At 47.2% G+C, this 24,288-nt stretch overlaps 1 protein-coding gene across 2 annotated transcripts in view; it reads left to right on the top strand.

Moving 5' to 3' along the window:
- The window catches only part of SRPX (sushi repeat containing protein X-linked), a 105,403-nt gene that overhangs the window by 55,083 nt on the left and 26,032 nt on the right, over window positions 1–24,288 (top strand). For both annotated transcript variants that reach the window (XM_039256420.1, XM_039256426.1), the window contains 6 exons: window positions 2,835–3,026; window positions 4,752–4,928; window positions 15,576–15,702; window positions 19,212–19,333; window positions 20,066–20,245; window positions 21,778–21,911. In XM_039256420.1, coding sequence (XP_039112351.1) covers window positions 2,835–3,026; window positions 4,752–4,928; window positions 15,576–15,702; window positions 19,212–19,333; window positions 20,066–20,245; window positions 21,778–21,911 — 932 coding nt within the window. The remainder of the gene's footprint in view (window positions 1–2,834; window positions 3,027–4,751; window positions 4,929–15,575; window positions 15,703–19,211; window positions 19,334–20,065; window positions 20,246–21,777; window positions 21,912–24,288) is intronic.

Here is a 24,288-nt window from a genome sequence, read left to right on the forward strand (position 1 = left end):
GGAGGATGTGTGTTCGACGTTTGAGTGAAAAACAAGTTGAGAATTGGACGCGCTTCCCGCTTTTACATCAGTGGCGTGGTGAGGGGGAGTCAGAATGCACAAAGGATGTGCCTTCAGCTGGAAAGGTTACTAGAGACATCTCGGCAGTCAGAAGGAGGAGTGAGGAGGCGGGCGCGGGCAGGGGATCGGAAAGGAGTAAGGCAGAGTGTGAAGCCTACCGCTCAAGGCTGGATGGCACTTTGAAAATAACTTAATCCGCTCCTGTGGCTTCTAGATGAGGAATCCGATCCCCTGGAAAGTTGAGTGAATTGTCCAGGGTTGCTAGGAGACGACGGAGTTAGAGCGCATGCCCGGGGCTCTTGCCCGTGCCTGGTATTACCCCCACCACACTTGACTAGCTCAGCACGTGTTCCTCCTCGCCCTCTGTGTCCCCCATACTCACTTCTCCCTCACCCACCCTTCCCGCACCCCCAGTGCGGGCTTCACCTTCTCTCCCTGGAGGCCAGGGCTCAGGGCTGCCACAGTTTGGCGTGTGAGGTGGCAGAAAATAAGGCAGGAAAGGGGCCCAGGCGGCGAGAGGAGTCTGGAAATGGGGAGCACAGCAGCGGTGCGGTCTAGAAGGGGGACAGGACAGACAGGAAGCTAAAAGGAAATGAGGCAGGGAAGGGGTGGCGAACATGATAAAGAGGCAAAACAACAGGTGATTTTTAAGATCTTTTTTAATTCCCATGAAGTCCTCTGACAAACTACAAAAAGTGCCTCTTTGAGACAAAACAGGAGCATTTTGGAATTTCCTTGTAGGTGACCTTTCCTCTTGGAGTTGGAAAAGAAAGGCAGAGAGAGGGAGGAAGAAAGGGAGAGAGAGCGACAGACAGGCAGACCTCACTTCTAGTAGTCACAGAAGCCAGTAGGCTCCAGATCTCAGTTTTATTTGAGTGGTAGGCATCTATGGATTTTTCCAGAATTTATCTTAAGGTCATGTGACTCTAGAAGAAACAGCGACAGCTTGGCATGCTAAGCAAACATACCCCAAGGGTTTCTCATTTACCTGTGAGCTAGAAATCCCCTAGTTTCCTGCCTTTCCTGGAGCCATCACCAAAGAAAGAACCAAGGCATTTAAAGTTGGTTCAAGAATTCTTTCATACTTAGAAGAAAATAATGGAGACACGTACGCTGTTTTGTACTTTACTTCAGGGTCCAGATTGTTCTTATTTACACATGCTAGCACTTGGGGCGCCTGGGTGGCTCAGCTGGTTGAGCATCTGACTCTTGGTTTTGACTCAAGTCATGATCTCATGGTTTTGTGAGTTCGAGCCCCACATCAGGCTCTCTGCTGACAGCGTGGAGCCTGCTTGGGACTCTCTATCTCCTCTCTGTGCCCCTCTCCAAAGAAAGAAAGAAACACACAGAAACTTAAAAATGAAAAAAAAAAAATGTTCACACGTACAATGTGTGTTAAGAGGAAAGTTTGTTCAAGGAAGCTCTGTGGGCCTGGTGGAAGCTCCTGCAAGGCCTGTGTCCGTGCATCCACATGGTCGAACTTCAGCAGCTCTAGGCCAAGCCCACAGGACATGACTTTTACCCAGAAAGTCCAGGAAATACTTGCTAAAGTCCTGACTGTAGGACCCACGTGGCAGCTGTCTGCAAACATATTATATGATGAAAGTATTAGCAAAAGAAGTTCTGAAAGCACAAAAGTAAACAAACAAAAAACCAAACCAAAACAAAAAACCCCAAAACAGTCTGTGCACAAGCCCCGGACATGACTTGGTCTTCATGGCTGAGAAGCAGTCAGAAACACAGGCTCAGAAAATTCGTTGGCAAGTCAGACAAGGTGTCCTCCTGCTTGGCCACATGGTGGCGCACGCACCCCGCTCACCGACAGCCCAGGTGTGAGGAAGAGCCAGGCACCTGTTCCAGGCACTGGGAGCGGGACAGGCTCCAGGGAGCTCATCGCTGGGCCCCGTGGACTGTGAGGTGGGCACTGTGGCAACTTCCCCACGGCCAAGCCAGCCATGCCCTGACAATTTATGGCTTTCAGCAAGTACCTTCCTAAAGCGCAGGGGAGCTGTTCTCCCAGCTGTGCTCTGGGCAAACTCCTAGACCCAAATCAAAACACCCCAGGATTTTGCCATTTGGGAACTTTACCATTTGTGCTACTCTCTCGCCTAAATGGGGCCTGACCGGGGACATCTGAAAAGGGGAATGGCTAGCCTATGGAGAGCGATGGTTCTGTGACTTTAAGCCCAAATGATCTCCTGTGGTAAAACCTGGCAATTGCAGCTTCGTGCATGTTAATGGAAATAGGATTATGAGTTTTTACAGAGAAGATGCATGCAGGTTTGGAAGAAAAAAAATCTAACCAGGTTTGGACTTCTTTGCCACTGTGTGTGGATGGTTGGGGTTAGGGTTTATAATACCAGTCGCCCTCAAAAAGAATTATGTTATCTCCTTAAGGGAAATACCAAAAAGAACAAGCATTTACTGAATATTTGCTACGTGCTAGGCACTGTGCTAGGTGCTCCATATGCATTGTTATTATTTTTTTGTCCTTATAAGAGCCCTGTGACTGAGGTATAGGTATTGACTCAGAGAGGTTCAGTAACTTGTCCAGGATCACACAGTTAATAATGGAGGAACCCGGGTCCATATACAGATATGTCTGACACCTAGTCCTGCGATTGTAACCTCCCCACCCAGAGACACCTTAAAAGACTTCTTAAGAGATTCCAAACTCTGGAGCGCAGCCAGCCAGGGACTTTGAGAATGAGGGGACACCGTTTCTAAAGATGTCATTTCCCGTTTCTCTCCTCCTATGTTTCTGCCACCTTCAGACACCCCGTGGTGCTCCCCCATCAAGGTGAAGTATGGGGATGTGTACTGCAGGGCCCCTCAAGGAGGATACTACAAAACAGCCCTGGGAACCAGGTGCGACATTCGCTGCCGGAAGGGCTATGAGCTACATGGCTCTTCCCAGCTCGTCTGCCAGTCAAACAGGCGCTGGTCCGACAAGGTCATCTGCAAGCGTGAGTAGCCCTGAGTAGCCCTGCCCCGGTGGGTCCTCGGGCCGATCGATCGGCGCCAAGGTTCTTTTGCTCTGACATGAGATTAGAGCTTTTTTTTTTTTTTTTTTTTTTTTTCTTCCCTTACCGAGTGTTGTGTGGTCTCTGATGAGAAAACCTGCCCTTGTGAGCAGACGCCAGTGGGTTTGCGAGATTCGGTGGAAGGGAGAGAACACCTCTCAGACATGACGGCGTGATCAGCCATTTGGGAAAGGGGGAGAGAACAGAGGTTTGCTCTGCAGACTGCTTCTGCGTGTTCAGTATGTGCTAGACCCTGAAAAGGTGTTGGAGATCTAGCAACAAGTAAGACACACGCGGGCTCTGCCATCAAGGGTCTCACAGAAGAGCCTTGGAGAGCGGGGCAGGGTGCAAATCATGCAGGACGTACGAGGTGCTAAGCTGTGGGCTTGTGTTCCTGGAGACAAGAAGGGTTCACCCAGGGGCCAGAGCTTAGGGAGGCAGGGAAGGTTACTGAAGAATGCTCTTCGCGCCTCAAGGGAGAAAGAAGGTGGACAGAGCATCCCAGGGGCTGACTTTTAGCTGGAGGAGAAGTCACGTCACAGTCTGGCAACTGTGAGAGGTACAGCAGCGTTGAAGCACATTTCAGGTGCCGTTGTTATTCAAAACAGCCACCATTTATTGAGCACCTGTTGTATGCCGGGCATCTGACATATGTCCAGTTTTTGCATTGAGGCTGTTGATACGGGTGCCAGTACCTTAACTTTATCATTGGGGAAATTAAGGCTCCAGGCTGCAGCCGTGTGACCCAGCCTATGCAGACTCTGTGACAGGGTGACTGTATATATAGTGGCCATATTTGGTGCTTTGCCCAATTATTCTTGGGTCCCGGTTTCCCACTTCTGTGTGTCCATCTCCCAGCTTCTGACTTGGATCTTCATCAGAGAAAGGGAGGAGGCTCTATTCCTCGAGAGGGCTGTTCTCTTTGTTCTGACAGGGAGGGCATCCCCAGTACACCTGGAGCTGCCCCGTACTGACTGGTAAAGGGTTATGGGTGCCCAACTTCCTTGCGTGGAGGCAGGACAAACCACAGTGTCATTGTGCTCCAGGGCTCCTCCGTGGGGGCAGGCCGAGGCTGCCTTTGCCTGAGATCCCGCTTTGCCCAGCTTCCTGCCCCCACCCACCCCGGCCTACCTTCTCCACCCCTCACTGGGCTCCCTTGGGAGCCCTTTGTCACTGAATCACTTGCATGCCTAACCATGCCTTGGGGCTGCTTCTGAGGAACCCGACCTGAAACACTGGGGTGCCAAGCGAAGCCAGTCTGCTAGGAAACTGTGTGCCCCTTCCGTGGGGCAGGCAGACATCCATGGTTTCTCTGATTCTATCCATGATCTTTTTAAGAATCTTTTAATTATGTTTACTTATTTTTGAGGGGCAGAGAGAGACAGAGCATGAGCAGGGGAGGGGCAGAGAGTGAGGGAGACACAGAATCTGAAGCAAGCTCCAGGCTCTGAGCCATCAGCACAGAACCCAACCCGGGGCTCGAGCTCACACACCGCGAGAGCATGACCTGAGCCGAAGTCGGATGCTCAGCTGACTGAGCCCCCCAGGCGCCCCTCTCTCCATGATCTTTAAGTGGGCTTTGTACTCTGCATTTTCAGAGTTTCTGGACTCTGAAACTCTATGGACAAAAACTAAGACATTCTGGGTATCCGGTTTTCTCTTTTTCAGAAAAGCGATGCCCCACCCTGGCCATGCCAGCGAATGGAGGGTTTAAGTGTGTCGATGGCGCCTACTTTAACTCCCGGTGTGAGTACTACTGCTCGCCAGGGTACACGTTGAAAGGGGAGCAGACGGTCACGTGTATGGACAACAAAGCCTGGAGTGGCCGCCCAGCCTCCTGTGTCGGTAAGAAAACACCAGTCTCTGGGGGGCACGTACTTTGGGTGTGTTCCCACAGTGGATTTTAAAGGAAGCATCAGTGCCCCGAATGCAAAGCATAAGCACCCAGCTTTGCTTTCAGAAGCTCTCTTCATCCCTAGTCCTCTGGCTTAGCCCAGACCTAGCCTCGGGCTCTGTCCTACAGCCCACTTCACGGCCAGGGGCCTTCATCTAGCTCGTCTCTTTCTTGGCTTGCCACTGAGGCTGCTGCAGGCTGGCAGGGGTGCTGCGTCGGTCCAGGGATCTGCCCTGCAGCACCGAGCAGAGTGGTTGATGTCCGCAGAGAACATCTGTGTGTCTTTCAGCTGACCGACGGAGTTCATTTGTTGTAGACTGCGATGGTCAGCAGGCACTCCGTTTGCTAAGTGGGATTGAGAAATGCTACCTGACTCTGGGTTTGTTGAGCACTGGTTCTTAAGGCATGCCCCTGGGAGCTACAGAAGCACTTGGGAACTTTCTAGGAAGGCAGACTCTTGGCCTTGCCCCAGATCTGCTGGATCAGAGACTCTGGGAGTGGGGTCCAGTACTTTGTGCTTTAAGAGCCCCCGGTGGGGGATCCTGAAGGGCTGGAAGAGAGCCCCTGATGGAAGGCAGGACTTCTCAAACTTTAAGGTACATTGGAATCACCTGTAAACCTTGGTGAAAATGCGGATTCTAATTCAGCATGTTTGGGGTGGGGTCTGCAATTGGCATTTTCTCAGGCCCTCCAGGGGATTCTGATGCTCTGAAGTTTGAGAACCTGCCTTAAGGATGTCAAATTTGAGGGGCGCCTGGGAGGCTCAGTCGGTTAAGTGTCTGACTTCAGCTCAGGTCATGATCTCGTGGTTCAAGGGTTGAAGCCCTGTGTTGACGACTCAGAGCCTAGAGCCTGTTCAGATTCTGTGTCTCCTTCCCTCTGTGCCCTTCCCTCACTCACACTCCGTCTGTCTGTCTCTCTCTCAAAAAATAAATAAACATTAAAAAATAATCTCAAATTAGGGAAGAACTTTAAAACCGTTATACTGGAAATAGTGCCCTTGGACCAGCAGTGTTAGCAGCGGCAGGAAGCTTGTGAGAATTGTAGAATCTTGTGACCCTTCCCAAACCTGGCAGATGAAAGTCCACGTTTGACTAAGATCCCCAGGCAATTCCTGTGCCCTTTAAACACTGAGGCAGGCTGCTCTGGGACAGTGGTTTTTCAACTCTGGCTTCTACTTAAATCTGAATCACTGGGGCCCTGGTATTTTTCCAAAGCTCCCTCCAAGTGGTTGAGAACCACTGTCCCAGAGGATCATTTACTCATAAACTGTTAGAACTGCCAGGACCCCCCCTTACAGAATATTCTAGTCCCTTCCCCTATTCTACAGATGAGGCCCGAGAGGTCACCTGACATAAGCAAGGTTCCATAGAGCCAAGCCTGCGTCTCCAGGCTCTCAGGCCCAAAGTTCCTGGATCCAGAGACCGCCCTGGCACTGATGTGCTAAAGCAGCTGCTGTAGGCGCCTGGCTTCTCCCCTGTTGGTATCTGCCATCCTTCAGACAACTGGTCACTTCGGTCTGTGAATAGGCCTTATGCCAAAGACTCCTTCCTGACTGCTCATTGTCTGGAGCGTATACTTCAGGAGCGAGACGGAAATCGGATGCTACACTCTGGGGGCAGAAATATAACAGCAACAACTCTGGCCTCAGTCTCAGGGCTGTCTTCTGGACGGCACCATTGTCCACGGTCTTCCCTGGCAGCCATTCTCACTCTGCAGTTCTGTGGTTACTGAGCTATAGCTGAGGGACCTTGCCCAAGATGTGATATGAGCCCTTCTAGGTCAGGGTCACAGCCTGGACCATACCTTGGATCCATTTGACGAGAGCAACAGGTTCACATAAACTCAGATAACGGACTCAGATTTATTCTAGGCTCCTCTTTTTCTGCATTTTAGGGAGGAGTTTGTATTGGTCAGTAATTGGGAAAACAGAAATCACGCTAGGTATTTCAAATGGAGGAGAATTTAATACAGGGAATTGGTTAAAAAAAAAAAAATAAAAAGAGCTGGAGGAGCAAAAGAGGAAAAACACTATTACCAGAGATTAATTACAGGGGAGAGCCACACCAACCAAGTGTGAGAGGAGCAAATGGTGCCATGGGGGTGTTACCCCAAGTCTGTCATAAGCCTGGCTTTGCTGCTGACATTTTCGGACCCAACACCATTGTCGAAGAGGGTGAGGTCAGGAGCCCACGCTCCTGCTGATATTTCAGGAACCCAGGAAACCCTCACTGAGGCTCCACCTTCTTCTCACAACAAGGTGCCTCCTGTTGACAAACCTATCTGGCGCCCAGCAGCCAAAAGGAGTCCGGAAGATAGAATTTTGAGACTTTCAGTCTGGGCAGTAAAGGGGAGATTATAGAAAAACTGAGCAGCAACACGATATTTGGTTCAGCAACTTTTATCCAAGGTTTTGGACTCCCCCTGAGTCACGGTAGTTCTCGGCAAGAAGATGGCAGGACAGCCCTGGTCAACCGACGCAGGTAGAATGGTGCCGAGGACACGCACCTCTTGAAGGACATGACCTAAGGCCAGGCGATCGAGGCAGCAGGGCCTCTCACAGATGTTGCTTTCAGTATCTCCCCTGTGACAAGCTAGCTCTTCAGAACAACCACCTGAATTTTAAGTCTCTCCCCCATCATGTTGGAAAGGGCAGGGGTGATGGGAGGAGAGGAGAGGAGAGGTTTGAAAACCTTTCTGCTAAGCAAGCACTGGCAATGAGTCCTCTAGGGAGCACGCCGTTCGGGTGTCCAGATCGTGTGCAGCAATGGAAAGAAAATGGTGATTGTTCTCAAAAAGCAACAGGCATGGCTTAAGCTGGACCAGATGAGGCTGGAAGCTACCCAGAGGGAGAGAGAAAGAACTAAGACATGAGCCCCAGTTGCAGGGAATTTATCTTAGAGTTTTCCAGGGCAAGGTTCAGGCAGTCTGGGCAGGGAAGGGATATTGTTTATACAGTGAGGTAGGCGTGGCGAAAAGGGGCCACTGAGCCACAGGACAGCATAGAGCTCCCAGGAAAAAGACAAACGGACAAAGCCAGCAGGCACTTCTTTCTTTGACTTTGGTGACAGATAAGCTGGAGTTTGTCCCCAGTGACTTTTACTCCGGGGATGTCAGTGACTCTCTTGGCTTTAAATGTATTGAATTAGTTTAAGAACTCTGTTCACGTGTAGCCAGGGCTGGGGGTCCTTGAGCACAGCTCAGAGCCTCAGCCTATTTTAGATGCTGACCCATGGTGGCTGAGTAGTTCCCAAATTTCCACACAACTTCCAGCAGTGCGTGTTGGCCAGAGCTTTGCTGAGTGCTGAGAAAATGGTCCCAGCTCTCCTGCAGACCTGGAGGATGGACAGAACACTGGGCTTGCTTTTGGCTCTGAGGTGGTCAGTTCTGTGGTCTGGCTGTTTTGAAAGTACCATGAGTTAAAATGAATTCTCTTATGCAGACCACACTCTGGCAGTGGACTCCAGTCCATGGCTATTTCCAAAACGGATATGGGGAGAAAAGAAGTCAATGTAGGAGCAAAATCCTACTACAATTGCAGGGGGTAAACTAAAAAGCCACACCTCCTACTGATATTGATATATATATTCATATATATATAATATATAACATATATGTTATATATATTCATATATATTATATATATGTTACATATATATTATATGTTACATATATGTTACATATATATTATATATGTGTATAAAAGAAACCTTGGAATTAAACAACTATTGTTTTTAGGGGGTGTTTTTTCTTTCTTTCCATTTTTAGTTATTTTTGGTTACATTGGCATTTAGATAGAACAGTGGACAGTTAGAATTACAAGCCCACCTAGAAGCCAGACTTTGAGCGGACACATGATTTCTCCCTTAGACCAATACTTTTCCCTGGGCCAAAAGAGGAAGAGAAAAGCATTAAAGAGAATTTTAAAACCCACAGATAATGAAGACCCAGCCGATACCTTCTGACATGCAGAGAGCCCCATTTAGTTGTCTGAACAAAGGACCACGTACAAACCAAGTTGATTTTTGGAATTGCTCTCTGCTTGTTTTGTATTTCCTGCAGAGTAGAATAGATGGAGAGTTAGCACACACGGAATTCTGGAACAAAATACCATCTCTGAGATTTCAGATATGCACATTGATGGACTGCTTTTGTGGCTTCTCCTCTGTCTGACAGCGGGGCTTACCCCTGACTCACAGGGACATTTGATGGACTGCCCTGCCTTCCAGAGATTCAGTTGAAGATACACACATCATGGGGCTAAGAATAAATGTGTCAGTGCATTGTTATCGATAATCTTAAATGATGCTACATTTTTCCTGGGTTGACAAGTACACATCCTTTGGCAAACCTTCAGGAAGCTAGTTCCACTTTGAAACAAGCTTGATTGACTGAGCTATTGATCAACACTTTACCTGGCCTCAACAGGTAAACGTGTGGTGACCATCTCTAATATAAACGTATCACCAGTGAATTTTCACTTGGGCATCTTTCTTCTGAAGATGATGGCTTTTTTTTTTTTTTTCAGTGTTTTTATTTATTTCTGAGAGAGAGACAGCACGAGCAGTGGAGGGTCAGAGAGAGAGGGAGACACAGAATCTGAAGCAGGCTCTAGGCTCTGAGCTAGCTGTCAGCACAGAGCCCGACACAGGGCTCGAACCCACGAACCGTGAGATCATGACCTGAGCCGAAGTCAATCGACTGAGCCACCCAGGCACCCCAGATGATGGCTTTTAATTGTGGAATTCATTGCCTCCATTTCTTGCCTCTTGTGTCCACTGGGGAAATTTTTCTAATACCTTATATGATAGCAAGAAACGGGACGACTTCTGAGAGACCTCCACAAGGACTGTATTATACGCTCGCGGGAGGAAGCAAACACTTGGGCGAGTTTACAGGGTCCAGGTTTGTTCTGCCTTTGGCAGTTACTCTCTGCCTGTGCCCCATGGAGTGGCCACTTCCTTCCTCTGCCACCAGCCTCAAACTGTTTTATATTTGTATCAGTAATCTATTCTTGCACAACGGACAACCCAAAATTTAGTGGCTTCAAATGACCATGTTATTGTTCCTGGTTGTTTGGGTTGGGAATTTGGGCAGGACTCGGTGGAGACAGCTCATCTCTGTCTCCAGATAGAGAAGAAGTTTGGGGGGTGGGGGGAAACACCCGCTCAGGTACTATTGACAAGGCTAAAAAGGCTAAAATCATAATGCTTTAAATGAGATACAGGTTCTATTCTCCTATAAACGTTTATGCTGAAGCAGCCCTGGGCAGTATGCTAGGCCCAACTGCTCCTCACTTGGTCTTCAGTCGAAGATCGCTGCTCTGGCTCCCCCACCACATCCACATTCAAACCAGGGTAGAGGAGGCAAGAAAAAGAGAAAGGTGCACTCCTCCCACCCTTCTTAAAAATACAACCCAGAAGTCACACAGGTCCCTTTTCCTCACAGCCGATTGCTGGAACCCATCACATGACCACACCTAACTTCAAAGGAGTCTGGGAAATGTAGTCTTTACTCTGGAAGGCCAAAGGCCCAGGCAAACTTCTTTGACTCTAAAAAAAAAAAAAAAAAAAAAAGGGTGGGGGGGGAATCAGAGGGCACCAGTCCCTGCCACACTGTAAGGAGTGAGAGGAGGTTGGTGTGTAAGATCAGGGGATAAAAGAAGCGAGAGAAGTAGGGCATCTCGGTGGCTTGCCTGACTTTTGATTTTGGCCCAGGTCACGATCTCTCACAGTTTGTGGGATGGAGCCCCGCATGGGGTTCTGCACTGACAGGTGACATCTCAGAGCCTGCTTGGGATTCTCTCCCTCCCCCTCTCTTTGCCCTTCCACCCCCAAAATAAATAAACTTCACAGTGAGAGAAGCAGCATGTACAAAGCCAATTCGCATGAAAGGACTTTTAATTTTCTCCAAATAAAGAAATAAACTTCAAAATGAGAGAAGCAGCAGGTAACAAAGCCATTTTGCATGGAGGAAGTCAGGAAAGGGACAGTGAAGAGAGTCTGTGTGCCGTGAGGAGCCATGGTCCACCTCTGGTCCGGCAGTCTCAGACACAGGTTGTCGCCACGCTCTATTAATCATACGCCATCTTCAGACATTCCCGGTGGGAAACACTAATGAAGGAAACATTTGACAATGTGGTTACTTTATAGCCGTAGTTTAAAAGGGTTTTATTTTTCTCATCACCTGCTGGCCAGGACACTGTCCTTTTGAACCCCTTTCTTATTTCCACCACCTACCTGGTTAGACGTGCTGAGGAGTCCCAAGCTTCTCCAAAAAATAGGAGTTGATACAGTGAAATATATTTGGTTCTGATACTTTATATGCAGAGGGGCAGCTAGAGCCCTGAGGAAGGGGATCACTTGGTCAGATGTCTCCCATGCACGGCACAGGCCCGAGTTCTCGCAGAAGTTTCAGGGCTTCCACACAGTAATGGCTCCGAGGTCATCCTGACCCAACAGGGAATTGCAATTATGTTTCTATAGTAACTTTGTTCAGTTCATTCATGGAAATGTATGATCGCTTATAGAAAGCACTGAGGGCCATGGCTGTGTAATAATAGGCTTAGGTTTCTGGAACATCTGCTGAAGGGCAGACCAGCTGGTCTCATCAGCTGAATGTGAGGGCAGCATGCTTGAGGGTGCACCAGAATCTGCTCTTCAAGGATCGATGGCGAAGCTGTAGCAGGTGACCCCGAAAGAATGTACGTGTTGGAGGAAACTATTGGGTCAACAGCAGGCAGACGCCCAGAGGTGTTTGACTTATTAGGATAATTAAAAAAATATGTGATCATGTCTTAAAATCCCAGACCACGGAGAAATTCCACAAGAGAGGAAATACTTCCTGGTATGTAAAGGGGGATGTTAATAACAACACTCATTCTGGTGGGTGGCCCTGAGAAGTCAGTGACATAATGCATGGGGTGGGCAGGTAGGTTAGTTCAGTAAACATTTGCTTTTATTTTTAAGGATTGATTTTTTTCTCGTTTCTAGTTCAGAAGGGCAATGCTTCTGAAAAACTAGGCCAGTTTCGGCTAATCACTGTTAGCCAGACTATAAGCCGGCTCTGGGAAGCTCTGAAAGCCTTCACCCAGATAATCTAATTTGGAGCACATTTCCTTACAATGCAGTACGAATGGTTAATACAGAAAACCCAGCTTTTCATCCAGATGTTTAGTTTCCATGATGCAGAGACTAAATGTATCTCTTCACTCTGACAGTGTTGCCCCAAGAAAATATGGGAACACAGTGTAATTTTGCATTGAAATCTATCTCCTTTTCTCAGCTCCTCCCCTTTTGCTTTAAATTAACAAATATACACTTTTTAATTTATTTTTCAAAAAATTTTTAATGTTTATTTTTTAGAGAGACAGAGCACGAGTGGGGAAGGGGCAGAGAGAGGGAGACACAGAATCTGAAGCAGGCTCCAGGCTCTGAGCTGCCAGCACAGAGCCCAACGTGGGGCTCGAACCCACAAACCGTGAGATCATGCCCTAAGCCAAAGTTGGACGCTTAACCTTCTGAGCCACCCAGGTGCCCCTAAAAATATATATATACTTTCTACAATGAGATTGCCAGCTAGACTTGACCAGCAGGGGGCAGGTACTGAATACTCATCTTTGTGATTCTCCCAAAGATATGAAATGTTCATCTCAATTATAAATGTATATCTTCTATCACGCATCATAACGAAAGTAAAAGGATTATTTCTAAAAACTTAGCAAATAAAAATAGGTACCTTGAATGCATTTAAAGCAGCTTCCATTTCATTAGAACATGTATATACTTTATTAATTTTAAGGAGAGTATTTGTTTACATTTTAATACCCCTGAAATTGGAATACATCTCAAAATTGATTGTAACTTAGATGCAGTGAAATATGGTAATTATTCAATTTAGGATTAGCATATTAAGGTTTGTAAATTTGCACTCCATTGAAGCATGACATTGGATGCATATGAATTTAGATAGCCGAAAGCAAAGTTGTATAACAAATTATTCATAACTTCTTACCCTAAATAAAATAAGTTATTAGAAAAGAGGTAGGGGGGCGCTCCTGGGTGGCTCAGTCAGTTGAGCACCCAACTTCAGCTCAGGTCATGATCTCACGGTTCGTTCGTGAGTTCCAACCCTGCGGCGGGTTCTGTGTGGACAGCTCAGAGCCTGGAGACTCTTTGGATTCTGTGTCTCCTTCTCCCTGCTTCTCCCCTGCTCATGCTTTGTCTCTGTCTCTGTCTCTCTCTCTCTTAAAAATAAACATTAACAAAATAGACTTAGGAGAAAGCATATGAAGACTTCACATGGTGCTTTAGTCTCTCAAGGATGTTTCTGAATCAGAATGAAATAACATTTCATTTTCATTCAAGTTGTAGCATAGCAGCATTTAAATAATGATCAGTTGACGTATAGAGCAGTACACATCTAAATGTTGTAACTTGCCGGGCTGTTTTTAAATATGTTCTCTACTTGTTCAGAATCATCAAGTGGAATTTTCAAAAGCTTGAACTCCCCCTTCTTGTGATTTTACTTTAGCTACAACAAGATGAAACCCAACCCAGTGAGGATTGACATCTCAGTTATTTCTAACCCTCATTATCAACTCATCCTCAATACTGAGGGAGCAGAAATTCTGTTCCCAGGTAGATAAACTACCTGGGCAAATTCAGGAGACCTTTGGAGGGACAGAGGCAAAGTAAACACTGCTTTCCCCAAACACAAAGTCGTGGGTGTGGTCCAGTGGCAGTTGGAGGGCACAGTGCAGACCCTTGTTTGTTGTAAGATATTGAAGAGTGGGGAATGGACTTAGCCAGAGGAGAGAGGGCTTGTTCTAGGAGTAAGTGCTTGGCCTTGAATTATAATTCACACACTCACTGTTTACATGCCTGGCCTTAAATCACTTAAGAGCTGGAGTCCAGCTCCGACCAGGTCCAGGGTCCCTGAAGGATGGACAGTGTCAGGGAGGGAGGGAGGGAGGGAGCCATGAGAATCTTTCTGGTCACCAGGCAGGCATCTCTGCTCTGTTGGTTTTGGTGTCTTTATTTATAGGTCAGTCGTTAACATGGCGTCAGAAAAATGGAATTTTTTTTTTTTTACAATGGATAGTTCTCTGTGATAAGAGGTTTTGGAAAATGTACAGAAACAAGTTTTACAGAAGTATTCTTGCAGAACTACCCCAATTATAGTGAGGTTGAATAACTAAGAAAATAACAAGGTATTCTTAGTGAAAAACAGGATAACGTACACATCTTAATAATGCTAAGATTAAGTCATAGGTTAAGTTGTAGATACTCTTATCCATCCTCACCACAGCTGCCAGGGTAAGGGAAGGTGTTTGTGGAATGTAGGCCTTAGGGAAGGGACTGCTATACATCGCCAGTTAGCAAAAGTATATGTAATGACTTATGTTCTGCTCTTATCTGTTCCTTCTCTCTAAGTTAGGCTCTTTGTCTCCGGGCAAGACTTGATTTTCCAGTTATATGCTTTATGGCACCGGAGAGCCAGCCATTGCTTTAAAGAGTTTCGCTCATTTCCAATACATAGAACGGCCTCTTCGAGGGCATTTACCTTGTGTCTAGTTTTATGATTTCTTGAATAGCTAGGGCATGAGAGACATTTTTGGTTAGTTGATTTGCATGTTGAGCTGTATGAACAACTTGGACTAACGCAACCGTAGAAACAGAATTGTACATGTAAAGGTCAGTCTTTTATGACTAGGGGTCATTAGCCTGTTCATAGCTCAAGGGAAGTATCGAGGGAAACAGGACCTGCTGGAGACACGACGTCTGTTGCCATAATCAAAAGAAGAAGTTCCCACAATAAGTTCCTTCACAAGGTGCAGTCATCCTACCAGGGCCGGAATAAGGGGACAAGCTACTCCCAATAATAATCAAGGTACCTTGGTGGTTGGTGCTCAAGCAGAAATACTTGAGTGGGGGTGGATATCGGTCATCATCTGGTTGGCAAGCGACCGTACAAACTTGCTTTAACCTCACCAGGAGCTTTCTCGACTAGCGGGCTCACAATGGCTCCCAACACTTAAGCTCTCTAAACCTCAGTTTCCACACTTGTAAAATAGACCATTGGGTCATTCCTTTAAGCCTCTGTACCATTTACTTTTGCCTCACCTGGGGCAGTAGCCTTTTCTACCTCGTGTCCTGTTTTGTGTATGGTGACAGTAATGCCCCCAGTGGACCGTAAACTCTTGAGAAGCACATAATTCCTTTGCCTTTGTGCATCCCTAAACCTAGCAGTGCATCCCTAAACCTGCCTTGGGTAAGGCAGCTCCTCACTAGAGATGTGTTGCCTCAAATTGCATCAAACTAGGAGACAGCTAAGGTGCCCCTTCCGATATTCTACGAGGCTCTCTTTAAAGCGGGAGGGACTTCCTGTGGCTGAATGAGTTCTAGCTGGGTGGCTGCAATGTTGGGAAGTCGGTAAGCAGAGTTTGGAAGCATGGGGAGAAGTTGCCTTAGCTAATCAGTTATACTAGAAGGCACCTTGCAAGGCCAGTTGATTGTGGGTCTGGCCATGTGAGTTTTTAAGCAATCTTGACAAGATATTGTTTGATGATGGTGAGAATACCCTGATTCTGTTTTCAGATATAGAACCTCCTAGAATCAAGTGCCCAAGTGTGAAGGAACGCATTGCTGAACCCAATAAGCTGACCGTCCGGGTGTCCTGGGAGACACCAGAGGGAAGAGACACAGCAGATGGCATTCTAACTGAGTAAGTGCGCCTTGGCAGTGGGAAGGATGTTGCTTCTTTTATGAGAAACGTTTACTGCCTGGAGTGGGGAAGTGTATATCTGCTGGTCCATTTATGCTTTCAGAGCACTCCTTCAATTCCTCAGGCACGCGCTATTTTTCTCCATCGTCCTCAGGACCTGGCATACTGTATATTTTACTTACGTATTTGTTTATTGCCTATCTCCACGATAGCATGTTTACTGCCAGAGTCCTAATGCCCAGAACCATGCCTAGCACAGAGTTGGTACTCGGTAAATATTTGTCAAAGGAAAGGGAAGAAGGGGTAGTAGGAAGATGGTAGAGCCAGACAGTGCCCCCCCACCCCCGCCACCCTGTGCTCTGTGATTATGGTTTAGTACAGAATGTTCTATGCCTTGGTTTTTGGCAGCTGCTTCTTTCAAAAGTTTGACCTTTATTTTTTTTTAAACTTGTCACCACAGTGGGGCGCCTGGGTGGCTCAGTCAGTTGAGCATCTGACTCTTGATTTCCGCTCAGATCATGATCTCACAGTTCGTAAGATGGAGTCCTATGTTGGCCTCTGTGCTGACAGCGCGAAGCCTGCTTGGGATTCTCTGTCTCCATCTCTCTCTGCTCCTCTCTGTGCCCTTTGTCTCAAAAATAAATGAACTTAAAATAATTAAAAATAGGGGCACCTGGGTGGCTCAGTCGGTTAAGCTAAGTTGGTTTGACTCTTGGTTTCAGCTCAGGTCATGATCTCGCGGTTTATGAGTTTGAGCCCAAATTGGGCTCCACAGTGAGAGTGCAGATCCTGCTTGGGATTCTCTCTCTCTCCCCCTCTCTCTGCTTCCTCCAACTTTGTCTCTCTGTCTCTCTCTAAATAAATAAATTTCCAAAAATGAAAAAAAAAAAAAAAAACCAACTTGTGACTACATTAAACACAGAAGAAGCTTATAAAACCAGAGAAAGGGTCTTCTGCTTTCTTCCCCACCCCAACCCCCTTCTCTCGTACCAGCTGTAGTAATAGTTTGACATACATACATCCAGAGTGCTTTTTCAAGCGTATGGTTCCCTTTGGGAAAGTTCAGCTACATGTTGTTCTGATCTAACAACTGGGCCCGTCCCCGTGCAGCTATCTGATTGGCCTTCTTGTTCCCTGGAGGCCACTACTCCGTGTCAGCAGCATGTTCACATCTGTGCCTTAAAGTTCATGGCCCTGTGCGACCTCCTTACATGAGTTTCCATCTGTGGACAAAGGATACCTCTGACTTGCTGCCTTACGAGCTATACAGCGGGGAAAGCCTTGCTAGAATCCTATCAGGCGGTGCAAGAGGAAGTATCTTAAGCAATTATGGGCAATAATTGAACATCTTTACTGGAAAGATGGTCAATCTTTCATCCCTAGTAAGACATTTTGTTCCTACATCCTGATCATTTCCTTCCAGTGCACCACTTAGCTTAGATGGCATCATGCGCTGTGTTCCCCCTCGTGACTCCTTCAAGCTAAGGTGTGAGTATTAAGAAAATTATTTATTTGCTGTCATATACCCATGTCACAAACCCCTAAGGAGAAATTTTAGTCACTGGGGATTAAAAAGTAAGTTACAGTTGATAATACCCAGGGGTTGGGTTTGATTTCTCTTTGAACTTCCGGGGCCTAGCACAATGGCCGGCCCAGTCCCTAGTGCGTAATAGGTTCTTAGACTTTTACAACTGCAATGGCTTTTGAAATTCTGTATAATAAACACAAAGTTTCCAGTCACTGGACGACTCTGTCTAGTGAGGATATAGACCTCCTCGGCATTTTTATGGGTCGCCTGTGTGTTATGGTTAGGAATGTGACATTTTTAAAGAGCACCTTAGTAGCCCCCAGCCTTCGGTTCCGAGCAGCTGTCTGCGTCCAGAGCTCTACAGCGCAGAACCGGCAGAGGCTTGGAGCGGGATGCCGTGGAGACTGGACTCCAGGCCCCGTGAGGACATCTCAGAGAGCTGTCTTGTCCCCTTTGCAGCCTGTGCTTGGGCTCCTCACTTCTCTGGCATTTCTCTTGTGCAAACTGCTGTTATATAGTCCCCTTCTAAGAGGGAAGGTTCTAGTGTCAAGCTCAGAGACAAATGCTTCCTGTGAGTTCCCTTATTTCCTCCTGATGACTGTTGTTTGCGTATCACAGATGAAATAGAGTCTCTAAGAAGTTAGCAGCCACTCATATTTGAAGTATGATTCCTCTCAGGTTTTTTCTTTAATGTTTATATATGAGAGAGAGAGAGAACAAGCAGGGGAGGAGCAGAGAGAGGGCAGAAAGAGAATCCCAAGCAGGCTCCACACTACCTGCACAGATGTGGAGCTTGATCCCAGGAACGGTGAGATCATGGCCTGAGCTGAAATCAAGAGTCAGATGCTTAACTGACTGAGCCACCCAGACACCCCCCCCCACCTCAGGTTTATCTGCATCTCAATTGTGGTTCCTGAGAACCTTCCAGGAGCGAAGACCCTAAGCAATACATTTCTAATGGTGGAGTTTCTGGCACTTTCCTAAGACCCTTCAATTCATACCTTATGAACAAACACCCTGTCCATCTCTCTGGGAGCCTCTCTTCCGTGGTGACAATGACAATGTCACCTATTCATTATTAGCAAATATTCTCATCATTGGTAAGAACTGTAGAGAGAAGGCCAATTGACTATCTATCTGTTGGAAAACCAACCAACCTGGCATGTTATCATGCCGCACCTTTTGCTGTTGTCCTCAGATAGCCAAGAAGGAAGCTGCTAGAGTCGCCCTAGCTGTGTGATCTTGGATGAGTTCTCTAACCTTTGGATGCCTCAGATTCCTCATGTGTGAAATGGAGATGATAATACCTACCTCATAAGGTTGTTGTGAGGTTTAGTAGGTATAAAATGCCTGGAACTGTGCCTGAAATATGTATATAAAGTTTATGTAAGTATGAAGAAAGTATTATTATTACATTAGGATAATCAAGGAATCACAGTAAAGTTGCCTTTTGCTCAGGAAAGCTCTCCACGAGGCCAGGTAGAAAAAACAGAGACATTTCTAGCACCCCCTGCAGGCGCAAATTGCCAATGACTGCTTGGACTATACCCAAATGATTTTCCTCACAGAAAACTCCCTCATCCTCCCCGAAGTGAGGCAATTAAGGTTCCCCCTGGAACAAAGGTGGGCCTGGAAGAAGACTTGGGCCCCGGATTCTCGGCATGTTCTGTCACGTGTTCTACTTTTCAGTGAGAAAAATGAATCCAAACTGGCTAGGAATTGGTGACTTCCTTGTTCTGGTCTCAGACTGCTCTTCCAAAGCAGAATATAGCTCAGGAGCTTCTGTTCTTTCAAGAACTCTTTGTTCTAGTCAGACTGGCCTAATGGCCTCCCCCTCAGTATCTCCATATCCAGGGCAGAGTGGGCGCTGAACATGTGCCCATAAAGATCATCGTTGATCATTAGGCCCATAACGGCCCAATTATTGTTAGGCCCTTAATGAGCACCTTTGGTGTTTCTGTTTTCTCCCCCACCCTTTAAGTGTTATTCTAAAAGGCCTGCCCCCAGGCTCGAATTTTCCAGAAGGAGACCACAAGATCCAGTACACAGTCTATGACAGAGCTGAGAACAAGGGCGTTTGCAAATTTCGAGTTAAAGTAAGAGGTAAGAATTCTGTGAATTGGCTCTTTCCTCTCTTTACAGGAACAAAGGGAAGTAGGCCCTCAAGCAAGAACCCTTTGTGAGCTCCCACTGCCATCGGGATAGTTGCCAGCTTTGGATTAGCCTCTGATGATGAGGCCAGGGGAAGTGTGCCATCTTAATGCCTGCATTTGACAATACAAATCCGGACGAGGTTCAGTGCTGGCGGATTAGTTACGAGGTCTGAGCGAGCAGTAAGCCAGTCTCGCATGAGCCCACAGCTGGCTATCCCAGAAGAGTATTATTTTGATAACTTTTTCATCCCTGGGCTTGAGTGACCAGCTAAAGCCTGTAAGTCCTTCAACAAAGGAGGTTAGGAGCCCCCTAGCTTGGGCCACCAGGAACCCGTGTTTTTGATGTTCCAGAACCTTCATTCTCCGTGGAATTTTTTTTTTTTTTTTAAGATTTATTTTATGCCTCATGGCTTGGGCAGCTAATTCCTAACCATCTTTATTCTTTATTCTTCCGGGTTCAGCCTCCTCATCTATAACACAGGGCGCTAAACCAGTTGATCTCAGTGGTCTTTGGTATGAATGGTAACCATTCCGAGGCCACCCACCAGCCCGATAGTCATATGTGCCCCCTCACTCATTCATAGGCCGGGATAGGAGCTTGACTGCAAGGCTGCTGCCTTCCCTGGTTACTCTGTGGAGGGGAGCCCAGCACTGAGCCTCCTCTGGCCTTGTGTCCTTACAGTCCGCCGCTGTGGCAAACTCAACGCCCCGGAGAACGGTTACATGAAGTGCTCCAGCGACGGCGACAATTACGGGGCCACCTGTGAGTTCTCCTGCATCGGCGGCTATGAGCTACAGGGTAGCCCTGCCCGGGTCTGTCAGTCCAACCTGGCCTGGTCTGGCACGGAGCCCACCTGTGCAGGTATGAGTATAGCCCCCCAGCCAGCAGCAGAACCCGAAGACCCAGTACAGGGAGCGAGGGTTTCGTTCTGTGCGCTTTGAAAGGTTCAGTGCTATCCCTCTTTATGTGATGGGGGAAAATGGTCCCTGAATCTCTAGGGCAGCTCTTCTCATCCACTTTCTTCTCTTGCCTCTGTCCATCTCCTGATTTCTCTTTCATGCCCTCTAAAGGAGAAGCTGGAGGTGGGAACCTGGTGCCCACCATTAGTGACTTTGCGGATCAGCCAAGTCTGCTTTGGGTACCCTTAGTCTTACCTTCTACAAATGGAAGGGTCTTTTTTGGCAAAGCCAGGATACTACTGCGTATGGACAATATAATGCCTGCTTTGCAGCACTGGCTTGTAAGTCACACGGACTGTGGGCATTCAGGATTTTTCCTCCTAGGGTCAAATGAGGAAGATCATACTTTACCTACTCCTTGAGTTGTAAGGAGTAAATGAGGTCATCCATTAGATAATGGAAGAGAGCAGTGCCTGGCACAAGGTAAGGGCTCAATGCTTGTCCGCTCTTATTACCAAGGAACACATATTGGGCTGGGTAATGATAATGGCGTGAAATTTGCACTAGCTAGAAGGTTCTGGACATATCTTTTATTTATATACTCCATGTTTCCCCCCCTGCATTTCCTGGTACTTTCTCATCTTTATGCTTTTTCTTAAACCCCAGCCATTTAGAGTTGGGTGAGAAAGAGACGCATGTAGACCATCAGCTAAATGCCCAGAGTTCTTCAGTTTCATACATTAAAGCAGAAAAGCACTTCCTGAGGCAGGGAAAGTAATGCCCACCCTCCAAAGATGTTCCACAGCCTAATCCCTAGAACCTGTCAGTATATTACCTGGAATAATATATTACCTGCATATATTACCTGAATAATATACTCTGACTATATTACCTAGGGCCTGTGAATGTAAAGGGGACTTTGCAGAGGTAATTAAGGTTTTTGAGATGGGGAGGGTAGCCTGGATTTTCCAGGTGGGCCCAATGTAGTCACAAGGGTCCTTCTAAGAGGGAGGCAAAGAAAAAGAAGATGGAAGCAGAGGTCGGAGAGGAGAGAGAGGTGAAGATTCCACGCTGCTGACTTCCAAAATGCAAGAATGGCCACGAGCCAGGAAACGAAGGTGGCCTCTAGATGCCAGGAAGGCCAAGGACAGAGACTCTTCCCTAGAGCACCGGGTGGGGAGGGGCACGGGCCTGGCAACTTGTTGACGTTAGCCTGGTGAAACCAGTTTTAAACTCCTGACTGTCAGGACTGTAGGCGAATGTGTGTGGGTTAAGCCCCTAAATTTATGGTGCTCTGGGATAGCCACGAGAAAAAACTGATACACTTCCCCATTCCCCAGCGCCATGCTTCTCGGCACCACCTCCCACACGAACCACTTACACTTTATCTTGGGGTTTACTTCTTAATGCATACGGGTCTTTATGTCATCACGGGCTAGGCTGAGCCAGAACAAGCAGAGACTTTCCCATCCATCTGGCCGTTTCTCATTCCAGCCATGAATGTCAACGTGGGTGTCAGAACGGCAGCTGCACTTCTGGACCAGTTTTATGAGAAAAGGAGACTCCTCATTGTGTCCACACCCACAGCCCGGAACCTTCTGTACAGGCTGCAGTTGGGAATGCTGCAGGTGAGTCCTCGCAGCAGGGCCAAGGTGAGGGGGGCGGAGGAACCTTTAACAGGAAGGGCTCAGTGGTTTCATTAAAAGCGAAGGCCGGATTGAGCGCCTCATCTATTTACCGTGAACTTCAGGAATTGGCACTTTAGAGCTACCTCCATTCATTTCTGGGTCTGGGGCGTAACCTGCTTAGCCTGGACTCTCAGAGCTAACCCAGTTGTGTTCCATCTACATAAAGTTTGTCTTCATTAGTAAGCCTAGTTGGCCTGCTGTCCAGACCCAGCCGGACAGTTGTTGAACCTGTCCACGATATGCCTGTGCTGGAGGCCGTCATTCAGTTGTTTGCCTAAAAGGAATGAAGGGAGTCCAGGAGCCCTAAGGCCCCAGATCTCGCTCCAGGGAGCCTCCCCAGGTCTCTTAGAGTTCGTCAGAAAACGATGGCCATCTTTAAGAACAGTGGTTCTCAAAGTGTGGTCTGTGGACCAGCAGCATCCACATCCCTTGGGACCTTGTTAGAAATACAAATTCTCCCCCATCCCATCTACATGTTAACAAGACCTCCAGGTGATTTCTAAGCAACTGAAAGTACGAGACACACTTTTCTAGAAATGTGCCCTTCTCCATGGTATAAATTTTGTAGATACAAAATGAGGCATCCAGAGTCTTCTGAAAAAAGATAAAGAAACAGAAAAGGATGGACATAGAGCTTGCTAGATGTTGTCTGGAAGCTGGTATGCAACACCAGTGGCCAACCTGACTGAATGCTAAAGAGGCAGGATGTTATGCTGGGTCACGGACATGGCACTTATTTGTTTGTTTTTTTGTTTGTTTATTTAACGTTTATTTCTGAGAGAGAGGGAGATAGAGAGCATGGGCAGGGGAGGGGCAGAGAGAGAAGGAGACACAGAATCCGAAGCAGGCTCCAGGCTCTGAGCTATTAGCACAGAGCCGGACACAGGGCTTGAACTCGTGAACTGTGAGATAATGAGCTGAGTCACAGCTGAACGACCCACCGACTGAGCCACCCAGGCAGGTGCCTCATTCACCACCTTTTTTTAAAAATTTCATCTATTACAGTGAATAAGACTAAGTATTTAGAACAATCTTGGTTTAATCAAAAGCCACAATTTTACTTCTGATTTCAGCATTAATGCAATGAGCAATAAATCTTTCTTCCTTTTCCTCCATGTACATCTCAGGCTTCGCGCAAACTCTGAAGAATCATGCAAAAAATTTTAGGCTCCATTGATAGGAATTCAGTTCATTATATCTTTACTCCCAATCCCTACCACCTTACCTCCATCTTTGTATCCTTTTGTGCCAGCTAGGGACTGGCTCTTCGGGGCTCAGCAGCCCACCCGGCCCCACTGTGTGGGAGGCGGGCCTTGCAGGCTTTATGACATAAGCATACATTTCCTGACTTCATAGAAAAATGAATAAGCCAGACAACTTGCTTTTCCTGTATGTTGGCACACTATGGCTTCTGTCAGTGAAATGTGCTTGGAGCCCCACCACCCTCCTTCCTTTGTGCATTGTCTCTGGCTGCTTCCGCACTCCAGCGGCACAGCTGAGCAGTTAGGACAGAGACTAGCCGGCCCCGTGAAGCCTACGATGTTTAGTATCTGGCCCTTTACCAAAAACTGTTTGCTGACCCCTGTCCTAGTCTATCTCATCCTTTTGGGTACTTGTTAAATTACTAATGAAACAGTTGTGATGCCACCAGGCAGGGTCCAAGGACCCAGAGAGAGTGTCCCTTAGGACCAGCCAAGCGGGTCCCAGTCTGCACACAGGATAGAAATCAAGTGTGTGCCAGCAGGAGGTGAAAGTGGAGTTTATTGAAGGTTATTGAAGGTATTGAAGAGGGAGTGTAGGTACAGAGCGTCTGGGAGACTCAGAAGGGAAAAGAGAGAGCATCCCATCTTTGTTCAGGGTCTGGGGCTTTTATGGAGGATCGTGGTCTAGTGCATGTGTGCTCTCAGGCATCCGGGAACCGATTAGGACAGAGATGAGGGCCCGGGTGTTAGTCCTGGGAGCCAGGGGATCTTGGCATCGAGATGTCTAGCACTGGTGGTCTGGGATATGCATATGAACGGCTTCCTCTGGTCATTCTCACCTGGTCCTTCCTTACATGTTACCTGTTCGAAAGAAGTCATTAACTTCTTGTCCCTTCGGAGGACATAACACTATTTGCATTATAAGATCTCTGTAAAGTGGGGGTGCAAGAATAGCAAGGACAGAAGCAGGAAAAGGAGCAAAAAGCAGATTTCTATAGAGTCCTTCAGTTTCCCTGTCTCAGTTGGACAACAGATTTGGTATCCAGGTCTTTGTGTGTGACCCCCGTGACATATTTACATTGGCATTTTAACCAGAGCTTCCAGGAAGGGTTTGG

The sequence above is a fragment of the Hyaena hyaena genome, unplaced genomic scaffold (assembly GCF_003009895.1).
Source record: "Hyaena hyaena isolate Hyena2069 unplaced genomic scaffold, ASM300989v1 scaffold_12, whole genome shotgun sequence".
Lineage (NCBI taxonomy): Eukaryota > Metazoa > Chordata > Mammalia > Carnivora > Hyaenidae > Hyaena > Hyaena hyaena.